Source organism: Aulonocara stuartgranti, assembly GCF_965226115.1.
Source record: "Aulonocara stuartgranti genome assembly, chromosome: 8".
Taxonomy (NCBI): domain Eukaryota; kingdom Metazoa; phylum Chordata; class Actinopteri; order Cichliformes; family Cichlidae; genus Aulonocara; species Aulonocara stuartgranti.
The window spans coordinates 16,597,350-16,617,341 of NC_138959.1; the positions used below are offsets into that span (position 1 = coordinate 16,597,350).

A 19,992-nucleotide genomic window follows, 5' to 3' on the forward strand; every position below is an offset into this window, starting at 1 on the left:
TAAGATTGTTGTTGTGTTTCCTACGTGGCATTGTGTTAAACATCTGAATGCTTCAGCAAACTGACAAAACTTTTTAGATGTGCTCACACTTGCTCAGTTAATAAAGTGTATTTGTATATGTCTACCTACACACACACACACACACACACACACACACACACACACACACAGTGGGGCAAAAAAGTATTTAGTCAGCCACCGATTGTGCAAGTTCCCCCACTTAAAATGATGACAGAGGTCAGTAATTTGCACCAGAGGTACACTTCAACTGTGAGAGACAGAATGTGAAAAAAAATCCATGAATCCACATGGTAGGATTTGTAAAGAATTTATTCGTAAATCAGGGTGGAAAATAAGTATTTGGTCAATAACAAAAATACAACTCAATACTTTGTAACATAACCTTTGTTGGCAATAACAGAGGTCAAACGTTTACTATAGGTCTTTACCAGGTTTGCACACAGTAGCTGGTATTTTGGCCCATTCCTCCATGCAGATCTTCTCGAGAGCAGTGATGTTTTGGGGCTGTCGCTGAGCAACACGGACTTTCAACTCCCGCCACAGATTTTCTATGGGGTTGAGGTCTGGAGACTGGCTAGGCCACTCCAGGACTTTCAAATGCTTCTTACGGAGCCACTCCTTTGTTGCCCGGGCGGTGTGTTTTGGATCATTGTCATGTTGGAAGACCCAGCCTCGTTTCATCTTCAAAGTTCTCACTGATGGAAGGAGGTTTTGGCTCAAAATCTCACGATACATGGCCCCATTCATTCTGTCCTTAACACGGATCAGTCGTCCTGTCCCCTTGGCAGAAAAACAGCCCCATAGCATGATGTTTCCACCCCCATGCTTCAGAGTAGGTATGGTGTTCTTGGGATGCAACTCAGTATTCTTCTTCCTCCAAACACGACGAGTTGAGTTTATACCAAAAAGTTCTACTTTGGTTTCATCTGACCACATGACATTCTCCCAATCCTCTGCTGTATCATCCATGTGCTCTCTGGCAAACTTCAGACAGGCCTGGACATGCACTGGCTTCAGCAGCGGAACACGTCTGGCACTGCGGGATTTGATTCCCTGCCGTTGTAGTGTGTTACTGATGGTGACCTTTGTTACTTTGGTCCCAGCTCTCTGCAGGTCATTCACCAGGTCCCCCCGTGTGGTTCTGGGATCTTTGCTCACCGTTCTCATGATCATTTTGACCCCACGGGATGAGATCTTGCGTGGAGCCCCAGATCGAGGGAGATTATCAGTGGTCTTGTATGTCTTCCATTTTCTGATGATTGCTCCCACAGTTGATTTTTTCACACCAAGCTGCTTGCCTATTGTAGATTCACTCTTCCCAGTCTGGTGCAGGTCTACAATACTTTTCCTGGTGTCCTTCGAAAGCTCTTTGGTCTTGGCCATGGCGGAGTTTGGAGTCTGACTGTTTGAGGCTGTGGACAGGTGTCTTTTATACAGATGATGAGTTCAAACAGGTGCCATTCATACAGGTAACGAGTGGGGGACAGAAAAGCTTCTTACAGAAGACGTTACAGGTCTGTGAGAGCCAGAGATTTTCCTTGTTTGAGGTGACCAAATACTTATTTTCCACCCTGATTTACGAATAAATTCTTTACAAATCCTACCATGTGGATTCATGGATTTTTTTTTTCACATTCTGTCTCTCACAGTTGAAGTGTACCTCTGGTGCAAGTTACTGACCTCTGTCATCATTTTAGTGGGGGAACTTGCACAATCGGTGGCTGACTAATTACTTTTTTGCCCCACTGTATATATAAAAAATAAATCCTTCTCTAGATATTAGGTATAAACCTTAGTGTTCCCAAATAAAAGACCACTACATGCAAAACTTTTGCAACAACTTTTGAGTGCACCTAATTTTCCAAGCCATTAATATTTTGCTTGTGCATTACTGTTACACATAGATGACAAAATGAATTGCAAAAGTCTTAACATTTATAAATATTATAAAACAATATCAAAATAAAAATGATATTAATGTGCTTCAAAGGACTAAGAACAGTACCTCTCTGAGCAGGTCCTGCTCCAGGTTGTGGCGTGACAGCAGCATCTTCCTCTTGTACTGGCGACACTGCACCTCATAATACTGCCTCTGCCTCCGCAGCAGACCCGCCTCTTCCTCAGCCTGCCGCTGCTGCAGGCACTCCTTCTGATGCACCAACCACTCCTGCTTCTCCCGCTTTGGCGTTGACTGATTCTCGTTCAGTTCCTTGAAGAATAACAGCAGCGTTTAGCTCGGCTCGCCGTTTGTGCAGCATTATACTTACCCGTCAAAATGAACCGATTGCAAGTGGAGTGATGAAAAAGAAGACACTCATATATTTGTTGAAACATAATATGACAAAACTCAGAGGCACCTCTTTGAGCTGCTCTTTGCGCTGGCGATACTGTCGTTTCTGGGAATCCAGCAGGCCGGTCAGCTCCTTCTTTTGCTGCGTCAGAATGTGTTGCTGGAACTTCTTCTCCTCCGACACGACTGCCTTTCCCTGGAGGATAAAAGCCCAAAAACATTCACAATTAGTGATATTGAGTCTTATCAGTGCTCTTACTGAGACAACTCTCTGTATGCTGGTGAGAGAATGAAGACTTCTCAGTGGCTGCTACACTTTGGAAAGATCATCAACTTCATATGAAGCAGGCATGTGTACACTGAGCAATGTGAAAGTATTGACTAATATTAGCAAGACTAACAACATAGTGAGTATCAGAACCACACACTGTTGTTTGATATTCATCACGTATATTTGAATTTATTATATTTCTCTGTGATCCTCGCTCACCTCTTTCTCCAGGATACCCTGGTGCTTCTTGGTGAGTTTTTCTCCTTCCACTGAGAAGCTGTTCCTCAAATTCTCCAGCTCTTTGTCCAATCTCAGCTGATGTTCGTCCATCTCGGCCTTCAGCTTGTTCTCCAGGCCCATCAGCTGCTTCTGGTGCTGACGCCGCATTCGCTTATACCTGTGAGGAGAAACACGGTTACCTAATGGCTAATAATCAGCAAGCATTACTTAACTAAGCATTTGAAGCCCTTTGTTTTCTTTTATTTGTATAAAGTTCAAAAACATGTGCAAATACACTTGTTTTGATTGTCCCGTAACACCATCAACAATTCACGACTGTGACCTCACCCGGACATCTGCTCTCTCAGTGCAGAGCCCTGCTCGTGTTCCTGGATCTGACGGGTGACCAGTGAGGCGGTCCTGATGGTGGCAAAATGGTCTCGGCCTCGTCGACGTCTGCCCCCTCCCCCCCCTCCTCCTCCACCACCAGCAGATGCAGCTTCTCGCTGAGAATCAACCTCTGGCTGATAGGGATCGTCATAGATGTTGTCATGGCTCTACAAGGTGGAGAAAATTAGAGCAATTAAAGGTGGCTACAAATGCAAAGTTTTATCTCAACTCAATGTCATCCTACCGCTTCAAATAAATGAAACTAATTATTGCCAATGCAAAAACTCCCAGGAGGCTGCGCGCTTAGCAAGTCTGCTACCAGGCATTTGTTTTGTAGGTGTCACACTGCCAATCTGCTGTGCATCTGGTCCTGCTTTTGCCTTCCTTTTCCTGTAGGTGGCACCAGATTGCGCTTATAAAACAGCTTCTCCTTTGGCTCACCTAAACTACAATAAAAAGGTAAAATAGCCCAACTATAAAGTATCACTCGATGCTTTTAGCCTGAAAGTTACACGTCTCTCAGCAGATACACACCAGACTCACACTTAACACTGCAAGCCTGAGTTTGGGGGGGCCCCAAACAAGCCCCAAGTACCCTTCAGCATATGGGTCACCAGCTTATCCAGGTGAGTGATTGAGGGGTTAGACTGTTAAACAACACATCCACCCACAGACGTGTTAACACGTGGACTGACCAGCGGCTTGTGCAGGACGGAGCTATTGGAGGTGACGGTGTGCTCTCCCTCCTGCATCATGGCCATCTCCCCACTGTCATCGGAGCCGTCTGCCAGACTGTTGACCGAGCTACTCTGGGAGCTGGCGCTGATGGACATGGATGGCAGAGAGTGAGAGCTCTCCATGCTGTTGACTGTGCCGGTGCGCAGCATGTACTGCTCCACATCCTGGAGGGGAAAAAATAAAGCAAGTTTTTGCTAAAATAATGACAAAGCTCTAAAAAAAATAAAAAATAACAAATAACAAATGGAGTCTGTGATTGAGGGTCATTTGCTCAGTGGGACTGTATTAAAGAAAAAAATGATACTGAGCAAACATATTTAAACATCCCAAACAAATGCAGGTCTGATAGATTGAACCACAGTCGCTATTCTTTCATTTACTTTTGTTTAAACGGCCATCAAAGAATTAAATAGATAAAAAAAGTCTTTGTATGAGGACAAAAGGGTCTTATTTACCTTACGTCTTTATTCTTATAGTAACCAGTGCCTGTATTTACCTCAACTGCAGACAAGAATAGGCCTTTAAAGCAGGTTTTCAGTAGAAGCAGACACATTCATGCGCTTTGTGTGCATGAGTACAATTGTTCATGTTTCAAGACTCTTATTTGCTCTGTCAACATTACTGCGTTATGCTGGGCCAATCCTGTTTCTATGAGATTCTGTTTAAAATAAATAAATAAAACTGCAAAATATCATCACCATTTCCCCTATTTTCTCATTTGTGGATTAAATAATTACCGTTGGACTCTGGCTTTATTTACAATTGCAATGCAATATAAACAGCAGCAGTTTATATGAAGCAAATCCAAAACAAAACATCGTCACATGTCTCTTGACAGAAGCGCTTTCTTTCTTAATTTTACAAAAACAAAAAAAAAAAAATCAGGAGACGAACTCAAATATTTAAAGAGAGCTTAAATGAAGAGATGACCCCAAAGAGTGCTGCTTGGTATTTGTTAATTGTACTTTCATGTTTCAGCTTTCTTAATCCCCTTTCACATATGAAGCAGCTGTTCTCATGTTATGTGCCTGTCTGATGTCATTAGCCATTTCTGGGCCCAAACACTCTCTGTGGTTTCACTAATAAGAAAAGAAAACTGTCCACTTATCAATATTAGAGGCTTGTTTAAATAAAATAAAATAGGATAAAAGCATTACAGGGTTGATACGTCATCACCCTTTCTTACCTCTTCCTCATCGCCTCCTTCAGGTGCGGGACCATTGTGCGCCTCATGAAAGAGGATTTTCTTCATCTTCCGGTACTGAAGGTTGTCCAGCTCACGAACAGCATCCTTGGTCCGTGCAATCAGGTCCATCACAACTGTCATGGGACGCTCTCTGCATAGGAAATGGTGCTGGGTGGATGGAGGGTTGAAAGAAGGGGTGAGATGGACAGTGACAGGATGAAATACCTCAGTCTGACAGTTAAAAATACATAGACATGCCCATCACCAAAATTATACATCCAAGTAAAATAAAATCATTGTTTTTCATTTAAAAAACAAAACAAAAAAGAAAAAAAAAATACAACAACAGAAAAAAACCTTCTTGGTGATTATTTGCTTGCACACTGAACCTTCACTCAGTGTTTTCCTTCAAGCCTAAAAATCTGTTTTGAATTTAAAGCACAAATTTCATTATTTGTCCAAAAACAACAAGCTGAAAAGAAACTGCTAGAAATTGAAGAAAATATATTTCATTCTATTCTCTCAGTTAAAGATTAATCACACGGCTGTTTGTACCTTGAGCAGCACATCAGAGGTAGGTCTGTCCTGGGCGATCTTCTGCAAACAGGAGTCCACGAAATTGCGGAAATAATCCGACCTGAAAATTTCCAAAACGTCATGATTATACATATAATTTAAGCAATGCATACTGCATTATTACACATATAATAATCTTAATTATGTTATAGTCCGTTAAAGCGGCTTGAGAGATTTGTTAGCTCAATTAAAACTCAGAAAGCATTAAAAATGTCCTGATGTGGAGACAAACTGGTTAAAAAACAGCAGTAAGTGTCCCATGAGAAATACTGAAGGGTTTGTCCACAGTTACCTGAGATGATTCAAATAATGTAACAATTTAAACACTGATCTATAAGCATGGCAGCAAACTCAAAGTGTGAGTTCATCCCCATGTTCAAAAAGCCTTAATAACAAGTCATTTTTATGAAACCTATTTTTTTTATTTATGTGTACGTACACACACACACACACACACACACACACACACACACACACACACACACACACACACACACACACACAAAACTAATTGTGAAATAAATGACAGAAAGACACAGGTCTGTTGCAAAGCTTCGTCTCTCACCAGTGATTAGACTGCAACACAGGGCTCTCATTCTGGGCGATGTGGTATAAGGCACTCATAGCATTCATGTTGAACAGAGGAGGCTTCCTTTCCGCTGCAGAATCACAAAGCACGACATAGCGTGACAGAGAAGGAGAGGCAGACAAAGAACACTTTCAGCTTTGTGAACACAAAGAGAGACACTTGTGGAGCACTGTATGGCCATCTCTTACCCAGCTCTATGCAGGTGATGCCAAGTGACCACACATCCACCTTCCCGTCGTACTGACCCTCATCCATGGCTAAGATCACCTCAGGGGCCATCCTGGGTGGAGGAAACAACAACAACACATCAGCAGTAATTCAGCCATTTCCAGCCCTCTTCCTTTGATCCAGCACACAATGGCACCTGGTGGCTCACTGTTGTTTCCAGCATCTGCCCCACCTAAACAGGCAGCGTTAGCTTTATGCTCATGTAGAGTAACAACAAATAATTCTGGCTGCTGAACGGTGAGAAGTAGGAGTAAACTACTTGGTGATTTAACCTCCTCAAATACACTTGAAAAGATTGGAAAGGAAAAATTCGGTGGCAGAATAACCTTTTTTTTAAATTAACAACTTAAAATTAAACGCATGCTCATTCTACAGATCAAAGTTTTTCCCAGTGTGAACTGTACTCTGCCTGCTTTGAATGAATTTGAATGTGACATTTGGGTGGCCACACCTTGCTTCACAAATGTGAGCAGCGTTTAGTCAGCTATCTTAGGTTCAATGCAAATTAAAGCACGTTACCCGCATGATTAGAGACTATAGTTTATCTAGACACCAGCAGTACGCTAGATATTAATGAATATTTAAATTGTCAACATCGGAGGAAATATATCTGATTTTACAAAATCAACACACGCAAGTTAATGACAACATTTAAAGATTTCGACTATATTTACATGTACGAAACCTCTACAATGTGCAAACAAGCTCATTTAAGAGTGCTGCTGCTTCTCACTCGCCTTTACACTCAGTGGACAAAATAGACGCCACATAACAGCCATGCTAACAGTCTGAAAAGCTCATTTCGCCTGCACAGACATGACATCATCGTCTTAGGGATATCCTCTTTCTTTGACATCACACAAAGCTAGGAGTAGAAAAAAAACAGTGAAATGGAGAGCTCAGAGCCTGAGATTACTTATACATACACTGACCTCAGTATTTGAACTTTAACATGAGCTTCTATGATTGTAACAGAACAGAAAGGAAAGATAAAATACGGCAAAACATCACAGGTATGTTTTAACCCCTTAACGCCTAGTGTATCATATTTGACACACACGATTTTGGTTAGTTTTTGAGGCTTCTTTGAGAATCCACAATGAGTAGGCCAGTGAGACACTGGTTTGATGTTTTACCAGTAAGGTGTTCCCACGAAAGAGTTGGCTGGAGCGACAATAGAGGCCGAGCCAAAGTCTCCCAGTTTGACCTGACCTGGCTCTGTCAACAAGATGTTTCCGGCCTTCACATCCCTGAGAGAGAAACGATCAGACAGGAGAGAATGACGGGTCAGGAAAAACACGACGGAGACAAAACAGTTTGAGAGAAAATGCATTGTTGGAGGCTGGGGAGCAGCATGATGCACAGTGTGTAAGCACAAGCACCATTGCATAAGCTTATCTCAGGCAGCACAGTTTGTGCTTTCTCCCCTCTATTTGTTTAGTCTCTTGTCAGAAGTGTGGGGGAGGAGAGCAGAATAGATCCAGATAAGTGAGAAATGAATAGGGGTTACCTGTGAATCATGTTGTGAGAGTGAAGATACACCAATCCCTGCAATGCACCATGGGTTATGGCAGCTATCTCCACTTCCTGCAGCGGTTTCTTGTGGACTGAGTGAAGAGAGACATTTGGGAATATCAGGCAGTTTATGTGAACGTAAACTCAAACGGGTAAAACGGGTTTCGTCATTACTCATTTGTCTTACTTACCTTCTAAAAGGTCAGAAGCTGAACCCAAGCAGTACTCCATCACCAGCTAGAAGAGAGACAGGGTGGAGTGTTAAACCAAGAGTACACTTGGTGTTAAAAACTTTGTCACACTTGACCTAGGCGGGAAGAGCTTTTTTTGTACCAGAGACTTCGACCCATTTATCAAAGTTTTAACACTGCTGTCAAACTAAGGTGGAGTCCGAGAAAGTGTTCTCATGTCCACCTCACAATGGAGCTCTGAGAGCCAAAGTATGCATGAGATGTAAAAGCTAACCATCCCACATAATGTAACATTATTTAGGTGTCTATAGACGACAGAACACCTTCAAAGTGAAACATTTTAAGCCTTTGTTTTAATTTTGATGATCGTGACTTATACCTTGTGAAAATCAGACATACAGAATATTTTTATACGTGGTTGGAGCTCCGTTACCATGAATCACTGCATTAATGCAGCATGGTGTACAGGAAGCCCAGGCTGCTCTGATAGCTGCTTTCATCCTGTCTGTATTTTTGGGTCCTCATCTTCATTTTGACAATAACAACACAGACACTCTGGGGTTCAGGTCAGATGAGCTGGCTGATCAATGAGGCACAGCAATACTGCGGCCAGCAAACCATTTGCTAGTAGTTTTTGTACTGCGAGCAGGGGCTAAATCCTGCTGGAAAAGGAAATCACCATCTCTCTCCATAAAGTTTGTCAGCAAATTAAAGCACAAAGTGCTCCAAGTCTCCAGGTGGGTGACTTTGTTGACTGTAGACTTGATAACACAGTGGATCAACTGACACCAACATGAGGAGATGACATGGCACTGCAGAAACTTCACACTGGACTTCAAGCATCTTGGATTTTGTGCCTCTCTACTCTTCCTCTAGTCTTTAGGACCTTAAATTATACTTTTATGTGGAAAGAGAAGCACTGAGCAGCTGTCCAGTCCTTTTTGATGTCGTCTCCGGTTCAGGAGTGACTCGATATTAGGAATGCTAAAGTTGTAGCTGCTTTCCTGGAGACGTACTGACACCAGCCTCAGTCCACTCTTTGTAAAGTCGCCCAAGTTCTTGAATTGATTTTCTTGACAATACCATTGAGGCTGCAGCCATCACTGTTGTTTGTGCAAAATGCCATTAATATGCTGTGATCGAGCACTCTGCGAACAGCCAGACGTTCAGCAACAACATCCTGCGGCTTCCCCTCCTTGTGGAGTGTATCAGAGATCATCTGGAGAACAGTCCAGTCGTCTCTATAACTGTGGTTACATGTACTCAACTATATAGAGAGACGCACTCAATGCCACTGTTCAAACACTAATATACTAAAATATTGTAGTTTTATTACAAGGGCTGCTCATTTCCATGCACTACAAGGCATACTCACACAAAAGGCTTTTAATACTTTAATTTTTGGATGAATATGTAAAAAAAACAAACAAAACTTTCACTTCATTCTAATTTTCTGAAATGCACTAATATGTTTTGTTAAAAAACACACCAGTTAATTACAATGACGTCATTTTTAGAGCTTTTTTGTTTTTTGCCACATCAACTTTCTCCAGGGACTGAGAGCCTTTTGAGGATATCTGGAACGAAAAACTGCTTTTTGGCTGCAGAAACCAGAGACTATATTTAATTCCTGCAGTCACAGTGAAACAAACAGACTCTGTGGCAACTGCAACTTGCCTCAAGCTGCACAGAAAAAAGGAGGAAGTACCAGAAACCGGTTTCAATATTAGAACAAATGGTCAACGTTTCATGTTTTTATTCACACTGAAACAAAAGGCTGCTCTCTTCCTGATCGAGAGAGAGAGAGAATGTGAAAGATGGAGCTAAGGGGGGGGGAGTAAGTTGAGGGGTGAGAGAACCAAATTTGATGGTTGTTATGATCTCAAGTTGAAATAAAAATAAAACGATAAATTGAGTATTTATTTATCAATCACAGCACTGCTTTTACTCATCTTTGACATTTTTCAAAAATAGTGAAAATGAACACAGGAATACTGCAGAGGGGACAAAGTTCTGGGTGTATTTTTACAGGCCATTGGTGGCCCAAATATGTGCATAAAAAAGAAATGTGTTTAAAGTGGATGCTGAAATATCCCCAACTATATTCTTTGTTTTATTTTTTAAATGTGTGGTACTGGGAATGTTAACATCTTTAACGACCTCCTAAGCAAGTCACTTTTAAAATCATTCATTTGATTAACACAACACTGATGAGAGCACAGCTTTTGCACACACTCACCCAGGCTGTGTGCTCTCTCAGGTAGCAGCCACGGTACTCCACAGTGTTGGGGTGGCGCAGTTTCTGGAGGAACTTCACTTCCTTGATGATATCCTGCCATTTCTAGGATACGAGCAGAGCCTTCATCACTCTATCCATAAGATATTACATCTGCAGCAGACCAGCCATTAGAGAGTCGCCAGGTCTTACCTCATTGGACTGTTTGCCACTATAGGACATCTTCTTGATGGCCACCACCTCATTTGTGCGGATGTCGTGGGCCTAGTAGGGAAAATTTAAGGACAACATGCAGTAAATTTTTTGAAGCTTTGGATGCTGCTCGAACCATCTTTGTCACTATTTCTTTAAATAGCACAGACGCCCTCGCCTTGTTTTCTTTTCCTTCCACACAAAGTTAATTGCAAGCAAAACTCAAACACTTAAACCTGGCTGAGAGCATCAGTGCAGCATTTATTCCACAAAGCACTTGAGACACATCCATCAATGCTCCTCACATTAAATACAACAAAGAAATGGCCATTACATAAAACGAGCATTTCTGCAGAGCTTCCTTCCCTCTTCTCCTCTGCCCTCCTATCATCCCTTCATCCATGACTGGCTGCTTTTCACCCTTCATTAAACAGGGACTTTTATCCTGCTCTGAAAAGTTGTTCTCCTTCCCCGACTTGCACTGTGTTTTTACTTTTTCCTTCTTCTTTCATCTTCAGTCGACAGGTTTATCCAGCTTGTGCTCTTAATAGAAGTACCGCCATCTGTCAGCTATTCTTCTTTGCTGCGCTTAGCTTTTCTTAGCATCAATCACTCCGACTTCAGCAAGATTTATAGCAGTAATTACATTTGAACCAAGTGAAATCTCCCCAAAAAACAATGCAAAAATCAAAGTATGAAATTTTTTTTAAATTACGCTATGAAAATTTTGCCTGTCCAGGTTTTTGTTGTTTAAAATGCGCCTATGCACATAAGCACGACTGGCCTGCATGTAGTTTAGGTAATGAGTCATGTTACCTTACTTAGTAAGATCTTTTATTTATAGTAACTTCCTATGAGGGAAGTAATAACCTCTCAGGTGGGCGCTGAAATGGTTTATATGCAGGAAGAACTGAGCCTACACTGTTGTCTATGGCGCCAAAACACTGATCAACTTACATAAGAAGAAAAACAAAGCCAGAGAAATAATTAGACATTAATAAGACGATAATATATATACAAAGGTAATGATTTTCATTTCACCTGCATTCTCATGCTTACATTATATAAATTCAGTGAAGAACAGCTGTATACAACATTATGAACACCATGCTAACTACTCAGAGACTGCAGTCTTAAATTTATAACAAGCAGAGCACTTTTTAAAGTTTGCCAGATGACTGAGTCAGTGTGTGACTGAAAACTAAAATATCATCCAAACTCCAGAATTCAAAAACCGATTTTCAGCGTACTCAGTCAGCGTTATTTGTCCGTAGCCTGTCCCCATGTTTATATGCCTTCAGGTAAGCTGCATGTTAAAAACACATACCTGAACATTTTCCTACTACTGAATTCAAACGAACATAACTACACACCTACAACTCTGTTGCAGAGCTGACAAAGATCAAACACACAATTCAAACCGATAAATGAACACAAGTATCTGAAATCACATTAAGTAACAGGCCTTCACATTTAAGCCTGCACTCAGGGGAAAGCACACTTAAGGGCTCTTGTGTGCACTCTATCACATTTCTACTAAAGAGCCAAACCCTAAGAAAACTAACTTACAAAGTACACTGCTCCGAAGCTCCCGTGGCCGATCTCCCTCAGGTCCGTGAAGAACTTCTCGGGATCCTCCCTCGAGAAGAGCTCAGCCACCTCCGGGTCCTTCAGGCTCCCGGCCCGCACACTCGACGGCATGGCCAGCGCCTGGTGAGCGTGGAAGAGACACACTGGGTGAGCATCTGTTATTTGGAAAGGATACCAACATTTGTGCTGAAAGCACGAGTTGCCTCGGAAACACGGTCTAGTCTGTCACATGAAGTCGACACACTTAGATCTCTGTGGTGGAAATTGTTGACACTGATGTCACTCATGCCATTTAAAAAATATATTGTTCTCAACCAAAGATGAAAGGGGAAAGCAGTACAAAGCACAAATCTGGGCATACACCCATGTTATTTCTTTTCTTTCTTTCTTTTTAAGGAAATAGAGAATTTCTCTTACATATCATCTAATCATTTAAACCCTGTTAATGCTTTTTCTTCTTCTCCTACACAGATATTTTCATGTATTGCAGAAGACTGTCTTGTAATGTACGTACGAAGCTTGCAGAATTGCAGCACTATATCAAAGGATGGTCCTGATCAATTTCTTGAAGACCTGGAACATCTTTTTAATGTTTCTAAAATGTGTGGCACGCTGCACTGAGCAGAACACTGCACACACAGACTGCTGCGTGTGGCTAACAAAAGCAGTGTTAGCGTTCTCTCCTCGTGGGGTAACGTCCACACACGTGAACAGAATGTGCTTTTGCATTGCTACAGCAGAGCTCTTAGATACCAGTTTACTGTGACACAACCTACATACATCCTTTTTCTCGTGATCACAATACTGCAGAACTGCACCGGCTAGGCAGGGCTGCCATCCACACTTCTTGTTCACAACTTCCCATCACACAGAGAGGAGTCAAGCCGTCTGCCAGAGCTGCAGTCCTGGCTACTAATGGGTGGCTGTGTAACATCTTAGATCCAACAGTTAACTAGCATTAAATTATACATTGTAAAATACTAGTTTTTCAGTTGCAGGCCAGCGAGAACAGCAATATTCAATTGCAATGCATCATCATGCAATCATAGCCTCCTGAGACCCGGCCTATTTGTTAATGTCCTCTGTAGTGGACACACAAATAAAAACAAAAACAAACAAACATCAACTGAAAGATATTTTTCACTTCACATGAGGATGCGCCAACTTTCCCACCAATGTGACCAACACACTGCTCTGCAGATCCATCCATTATTTGCTGTTCTGCTTCTTAGGAGCAACCCACTTTGGTTTATACTTATAAAGTAGAATAGAAACCCTCATATACTGATTAACCAATGCTGATCCTATAACATATTCACGTGAAGGCCCCATCCTGTAACCACCTGCCACACCTCTTTGGTGTGGCAGTGTGTGCTGCCACACCAAAGAGGCCCCTTTGATCATGTCATGACAGGTGGGATCTTTTATTTCTTGGTGGCACAAAAGTGACTTTTATGGTTTTAATCTTGTGGCTCATCAATGTGCATATATGTGAAAAGAGCTCATAGGACTCCATGGTGTAATCAGCAGCCACCGATTAAATGCACTCTAAAAAAAGCAGAAGTTTTGACAGTTTGCTGGTCTGGAGCATTCAGATGTGTGTTAACACAATGCCACAATCTTCCCAGCAGGGAATGTCCCAACAAATTCAAGATCAGACCATTAAATGCTCAGAAGAACAAAAACAAGAACTCTACAGGCCCCAGTTAGCATTTTAAATGTTAAAGTTCATGACAGCACATTGGCTTGTTTGGAAGAGTTGGCAGGAGAAAGCTTCCTCTCTCTAAAAAGAAGCTCATAGCTTAGGTTTTCAAAGCAGCATGTGAACAAACCACAAGACTTCTGGAGCAATGTGCTTTAGACAGACGGGACCAAAGTGGAGATGTTTTACGACGTGAGGAGAAAACCAGGCGGCATTTCAGCACTAACACCTCATATCGACGATAAAGCGCGGTTGAGGAGGTGTGATGATATGGGCTTGTTTTGCACAGGATCTGGGCACACTGCAGTCAATGAGTCAACCATGCACTCCTCTGTATACCAAAGTATTCTAGAGTCAAATGTGAGACCATCTGTCTGACCGCTAAAGCTTGGCTGACATTAAGTCATACAACAAGACAGTGATCCCAAGCACAGCAGCAACGTGTGGGCAAGAATTTCCCCACAATCATGTGAGAGACTGATAAAGTCATACATAAAACCATTACTTCAAGTTATTGCTGCCAAAGGTGGCTCTACAGGCTACTGAATCTTTGTCTGTCTCTACATTTATGGTGAACATGGCTGGCCACACTTACCGCTGTACGACTTTTTTTTTTTGTTTAACACTGAGATTTGTGACTCCATAATGAAGTGTTTTATACATCTGCCTAACAAGCAAAAGCTCTCTGGTTCGATCCCAGGAAGAGAGAGAAATCAAACAAGTGGAGGTAGCCACTGTGGCGGCCGCCTTGTGAATAAGGGAGAAGCTGAAAGCAGCTTTCTATTTATTCGCTGAAATAAGATATACGTTTTTTTAATTGCTATATTTTCACCAAACACAGAATATATGGCTTTAGCTTCAGTACAGGGAAACAAACATCATTTTTGAAGCACATAATCAATTTTAAAGATCCAAAATGATCTTAAAATGGTAGATGCAACATCTTTTTCCTCGAGTTATTCTTTCTTTAATGGCTTCTTTAATCTCCCTGACACATGAAACTATGATTAAAAAAAAACAAAAAACAAAAACTGGACTATTTGATATTATTTTCTTTCTCAATGCTGAACAAAAGACTGCTCTCATACAATGATGTTGTCATTGGTCCTTCAGCAGCCCGCGCACAAAACCACACAGCAACTGCGACAAGATAAAAGGTGTGCTTCTGTTAAAACTGAAGAACAAAACACAGACGGGTAGGTTGAACAACCAGGTGGGCTGGATTGCTTTTCTTTTCCTATCAAAATGTTAACATAGTGACTCACACTTGGTTTGATTTGCATTTGTACACACTTGCACAGTATTCTGATAGGCCTTATAGAAATACATGAATTAAAGTTCATATGATTATAAGGAGAAGCAGGCATCAAACTGACTGTGTAGTGTATTGCAGAGCATCAGTGAGACTGGATTTCTGAGGCCGATACCAACAGCCAAGAACTTCAAAAGACCAACTGTAATATATTGACAGGATCTCTTTTCCCCCCTAAGCCGTTTCTTTCTTTCTTCTTAATGAACTGTGACCAACAAGCAAATTGAGGACTACATTTTGTAGCATTAACTTGGCCCTGTCTGACTTTCCATACAGCTTTCGAAATGTTGAAAACCACCAGACAACATCAGGCCAAATTCCACATAAAAACGGCCAACCAGTTTAGCAGCCCCATGCTTTGCTTCCTGTGTGGGAACAACATGACAAGATTTACCAGTTTTAAGTAGAACACCATGTAACCACTATGCTTTGGAGAGCTATCATGAGCAAAAACAATGATATGGCTAAATGGGTGAGGAAGACCACGTTTAAATATGTGGGCGATTACTACCCCACACTAAAAGTATGTCCTACTGAGAGAGCTGATATTAGACTATAAACCTTGAAATAACAAAGATGAAACGTGATGTCTGTCTCTGAATTCTAGCAAGAACCATCAGATGTTTTCTGAAGGTCAAAATCAACGCATTCTTATATGTGAACCAATCCCCACCCCAACCCCCAAGTGTGGTTATGGAAAAGATATTTTTTGGAAATGCTGAATAAATATAGCTGATATATCTTTACCAAAGAAAAAATATTGGAAAAGCCAACTGATGATACACTCACATGCACAGTACAATGGTGAATGTTTTTGTGTAGCTGCAGTGCAGATAACAACTTCTCCCTGGTGTCAAAGTTAGCAGCCTGGAACAAGTTAGGTCATCATGAGTCATTAAGATTTTATCAAGGGTTAACACCTTGATAAATGGGCAATGGCAGCTTTTGCAATTTTGTAAGTTCACAGTCACCAATCAAGCTCAAGTTTTTTCCAAACCCTTGAACATGAAAATACCAAGACTCACTTGGCCATTTTGATTCTGACAAACGGGAAGCATTAGGTTCCCTTTAAAAATGGGAACTTCTCTGACGACTGTAACTAAGGCAAAAGGAAGCTTGTAATCATTTTAACTAAACCATCCATGTCTCGTTAACGCCACACAACGTCTGCCACAATTACATGGTTTCACCAATGATTCTCTCTTTAACATACATGCATTTTATAACATCAGAGAAGCACAGACCTATTGTGCAAAACATGTCTACTGTGTTTGACTGGTCAGGCACATAAGCAATTATCCATATATGTGCTTGCCATCAGCATCAGCTGAGCGAGCTAGACGGCTTTTTGCACTCGGCTGCTCAATTAGGCTACCCAAGCTGCTGCTTTCTATAGAAATCCACATGTATTCAACAGCAGCTTGACAACAACTCAAGAATGTTCAAGGTGCAGGCCAACAACAAGCTTCCACGTCAATGTCAAACTCCCCAAGATCTGAAAATCAGGCAGCTAATCATGCTAGCCGGTGTCTCCCCTGCAAACGGGGTGGGATGCGCTCACAGCCCCGCATGTTGAATGATTTATAGCACGTCTTACCGTGGCTTTTGGGATCCACTGTAGCTAGCTCTGAAGCTAGCTAACCGGCCTGCCTGGAAAATAGTGGTCTTCACTCCTCTTTCCTCGGTGCTGGTGTCTATTCAACACCAATAAACCACATTCTGCCTGTCGATGCTTTTACTTAAACCCCTCTCCATCCTGATGCCCCCAGTCAATTGGACAGCTAGCAGGCGTGTGCGACTTGACATGAGTCAAGTGGCAGTCAGTTTAAGTGACAGCTAGCTAGACCGACGCCTGCCAGCTAACCTAGCAGCAGCGTCGACGTCCAGAGAAAATCAGCGGCTAGCTCTGGCTGCTGTTAGCACCAGCGCTAACTAAATAACGCAACGCCAGGAGCTGCCGGGGACGCTTTCAGTGGGAGGCTGGTGCATTCAAATGGACAGCTCCGCTCCGCTCAGCACTGTGCACTGTCATTACGATAATGTTGTCGGCGGATTTCATCAACAGTTCGTGTTATCCCCATTTTGCTCGACTCTCATCCGTTTTTGTTCAGGACTTCATGATGGCGGAGCGGGGCGGGAGCCGAGCGGAAAACGGAAGTTGCTCTTCTTCGACGCCTTTCAAACGAACACGTGAGGTGTAAATAGTATCCTCACGTGGCCGAGGAGGTTCGCAAAAACATAACTGAACTGGTAAGAGCAGCTCGCATTATTTATCAGGGTTCGTATAGTTAACTAATGTGGAAGCGTATTTCAGTCAAAATAAATAAAACAAAACAAAACTATGACCATAATTTAAATATTTAGGACAGGTATCTCAAAATTTCAGATTAGGAATCTCAGAATTAGACAGATAGAAAGGAACTTTATTAATCTACACTTGCTACGGCCGCAAAATGATCAGAAATAACAAGATAATTGTGGATATATTAGAAAACAATGAAAAAAATAAGGCGCAAAAATGCTAAAACCGCTAAAAACAATCAAAAGACATGTAAAAAGACAATAAAATAAAATAAAGCAAAAATAAAATATAGGCTAATATATACACTAAAAGACCTGTCACGGTAATTATATGTACATAAAGTGCAATGTGATAATAATAATAATAATGGATTGGATTTATATAGCGCTTTTCAAGGCACCCAAAGCACTTTACAATGCCACTATGTGAGTGATTTCTCAGGTATTTATGTGCATATTGAACAGTCGGATTGCTTCCAGGACAAAGGACCTGTGTTGGTACTAGGTCCTACACAGTGGCTGTAACCGTCTACTGCTGAAGGAGCCACTCATGGCCTCCACAGGCTCATACAGGGGTGAGATGTCTTGTTCGTAATGGACATTAGCTTCGGCTAACATCCTCCTCTACTGATTCTAGAGGACTAAATGATTCCACAAAGCATCAAGTGGTATAAAAATCTCTTAGTAATGTCCCACATAAAAAACAAAACAAAAACAAGGCTAAATAAAATGAAGTTATATCTTTAAGACTGGAAGTAAAATTGCTTCAAAGTACTGTTTGAATTGTAGTAACTATTCTGAACTCCATCCATCCATCCATCTCCTTTGACTTACTTTAAATAAGGATCGCAGGGGCTCTGGGGCCTATCCCATTGATAATAGACTCTCAACATTCATTTTATGCAATTTAACTGTGAGAGTTTGGTAAGTTTTCCCTTCTTAAACTACTTGGACTTGTTCAGTAGTTTCAGTAGTAATTTCAGTTGTTTTAATGCTAATCTTTCTGCAGTCATCCTGTAAACAGCACGTGTACCATATGGGATACAAAACAAACGAATGAATGAATGAAATCTTTATTAATCAGACAGACGCTGTAGAAATCTAAAGATAAAAGTTCATATTATATGTAAGACCAATTTTGTAAAGTTGCTCTTACAAATATAGATAAAATGTTTTAATATTAGCATGTATTAATGATTTGTAATAACACAAATAATCATCTGCGTCCAGAAAATGTTATTTCTGAAAAAAATGCATTGCAAAATTACATAAAAGTCCACTGTTGCTATAAATCAACCATCAACTCATGCTGACTGATTGTCAGCATTGCCTGAAACACACACAGCAAGTACGAGAAAACACCTTTGGTGCACGTATTTTTATATTGGCCTACATTATGTCCTTAAACATCTGCAGGCCAGCCTCATAAATAGATTACACAGTAGATTGCGTGTCCTCTTCGATGTGCTCCTTTGTGAAGGTGAGAAAAAATTAATAAATAAATGAGAGGATTTGATTCAGAAAACAATAATTAAGCTCTCTTAATAATTACATCATACATAGTGATGTAAGTATTTAAAGCTTAGCTCAGTGCATATTAATAAAGTTGTTTATTCTTTCCTTATCATAGTGGCCAGCATTTGGGATGACAGATCATTATGCAATCTTTATGGAGAAATTTCTGATGCTATAGCGTGATGAGATTGCGGGATTTTTCCAAAACTACTATATAATCCTTACTGAGAATTAAAAATGCTATATAGTGATGCTGTTGCATAACCTAACAGAAGGACAGACATGTCTAGCAGTGACCTACCAGCATCAGTAAGCCATTATTTAAAATCAAGACCAGTACATAGGCTACAATGTTTCAGGTATTTGTTACCAGTGTGTAGGGGCAGAGCTTATTCAGCGACTATTAAATGCGATTTTTTCCCCCCAAATCCCTTTTCACTTAAATGGATTTTGTTGTTTTCCTTCATTCAACCTGATTTGATTTCAGATGATGTCTGCACGCAGCGACACGTCATCGCAATCACACATATGGCTTGTTTGGCACGGCACTTGCTGTCTTAATCCACTCAGTATAATCTGTGTTGTGCATTTTCAGATGATACACACACACACACACACACACACACACACACACACACACACAAAAGAAATATTTTCCCCTAAACCTTTATGTATGTTGTGATTCTCAGAGGCTGGTCAGGCTGTAACACTCCCACAAAGAACTTTCTTATGAAAGGGTAACACAGCTGAGGGAGTCACACTTGTAGGATTCATAATTTAATTTTTGCTGTTTTTACAGCCTTTAGGCATCGTAAACCTGCTCTGGTTTTTATGTTATCCTGTGTTGAGCACATTGAGTTTCATGTAATGAAATGTACTATACGAATAAAATTGCCATTGCTATTACAAACGTGGCATTGATAGCATCTT

At 41.2% G+C, this 19,992-nt stretch overlaps 1 protein-coding gene across 2 annotated transcripts in view; it reads right to left on the reverse strand.

The window, feature by feature from the left end:
* Nucleotides 1–17,428, reverse strand: part of taok2b (TAO kinase 2b) — a 31,548-nt gene extending 14,120 nt beyond the window's left edge. The window contains exons 1-16 of one of the 2 annotated variants that reach the window (XM_082545297.1): nucleotides 16,844–17,428; nucleotides 12,212–12,352; nucleotides 10,643–10,714; nucleotides 10,454–10,555; nucleotides 8,215–8,260; nucleotides 8,019–8,115; nucleotides 7,645–7,758; nucleotides 6,469–6,560; nucleotides 6,257–6,350; nucleotides 5,671–5,752; nucleotides 5,116–5,283; nucleotides 3,887–4,093; nucleotides 3,150–3,358; nucleotides 2,802–2,979; nucleotides 2,379–2,507; nucleotides 2,027–2,230 (exon numbers count right to left, since the gene is read on the reverse strand). In XM_082545297.1, coding sequence (XP_082401423.1) covers nucleotides 2,027–2,230; nucleotides 2,379–2,507; nucleotides 2,802–2,979; nucleotides 3,150–3,358; nucleotides 3,887–4,093; nucleotides 5,116–5,283; nucleotides 5,671–5,752; nucleotides 6,257–6,350; nucleotides 6,469–6,560; nucleotides 7,645–7,758; nucleotides 8,019–8,115; nucleotides 8,215–8,260; nucleotides 10,454–10,555; nucleotides 10,643–10,714; nucleotides 12,212–12,343 — 1,926 coding nt within the window. In that variant the 5' untranslated portion in view covers nucleotides 12,344–12,352; nucleotides 16,844–17,428. The remainder of the gene's footprint in view (nucleotides 1–2,026; nucleotides 2,231–2,378; nucleotides 2,508–2,801; nucleotides 2,980–3,149; nucleotides 3,359–3,886; nucleotides 4,094–5,115; nucleotides 5,284–5,670; nucleotides 5,753–6,256; nucleotides 6,351–6,468; nucleotides 6,561–7,644; nucleotides 7,759–8,018; nucleotides 8,116–8,214; nucleotides 8,261–10,453; nucleotides 10,556–10,642; nucleotides 10,715–12,211; nucleotides 12,353–16,843) is intronic. The other variant, XM_082545296.1, reaches the window with a different exon arrangement.
* Between the last annotated feature and the right edge of the window lie 2,564 nt (nucleotides 17,429–19,992).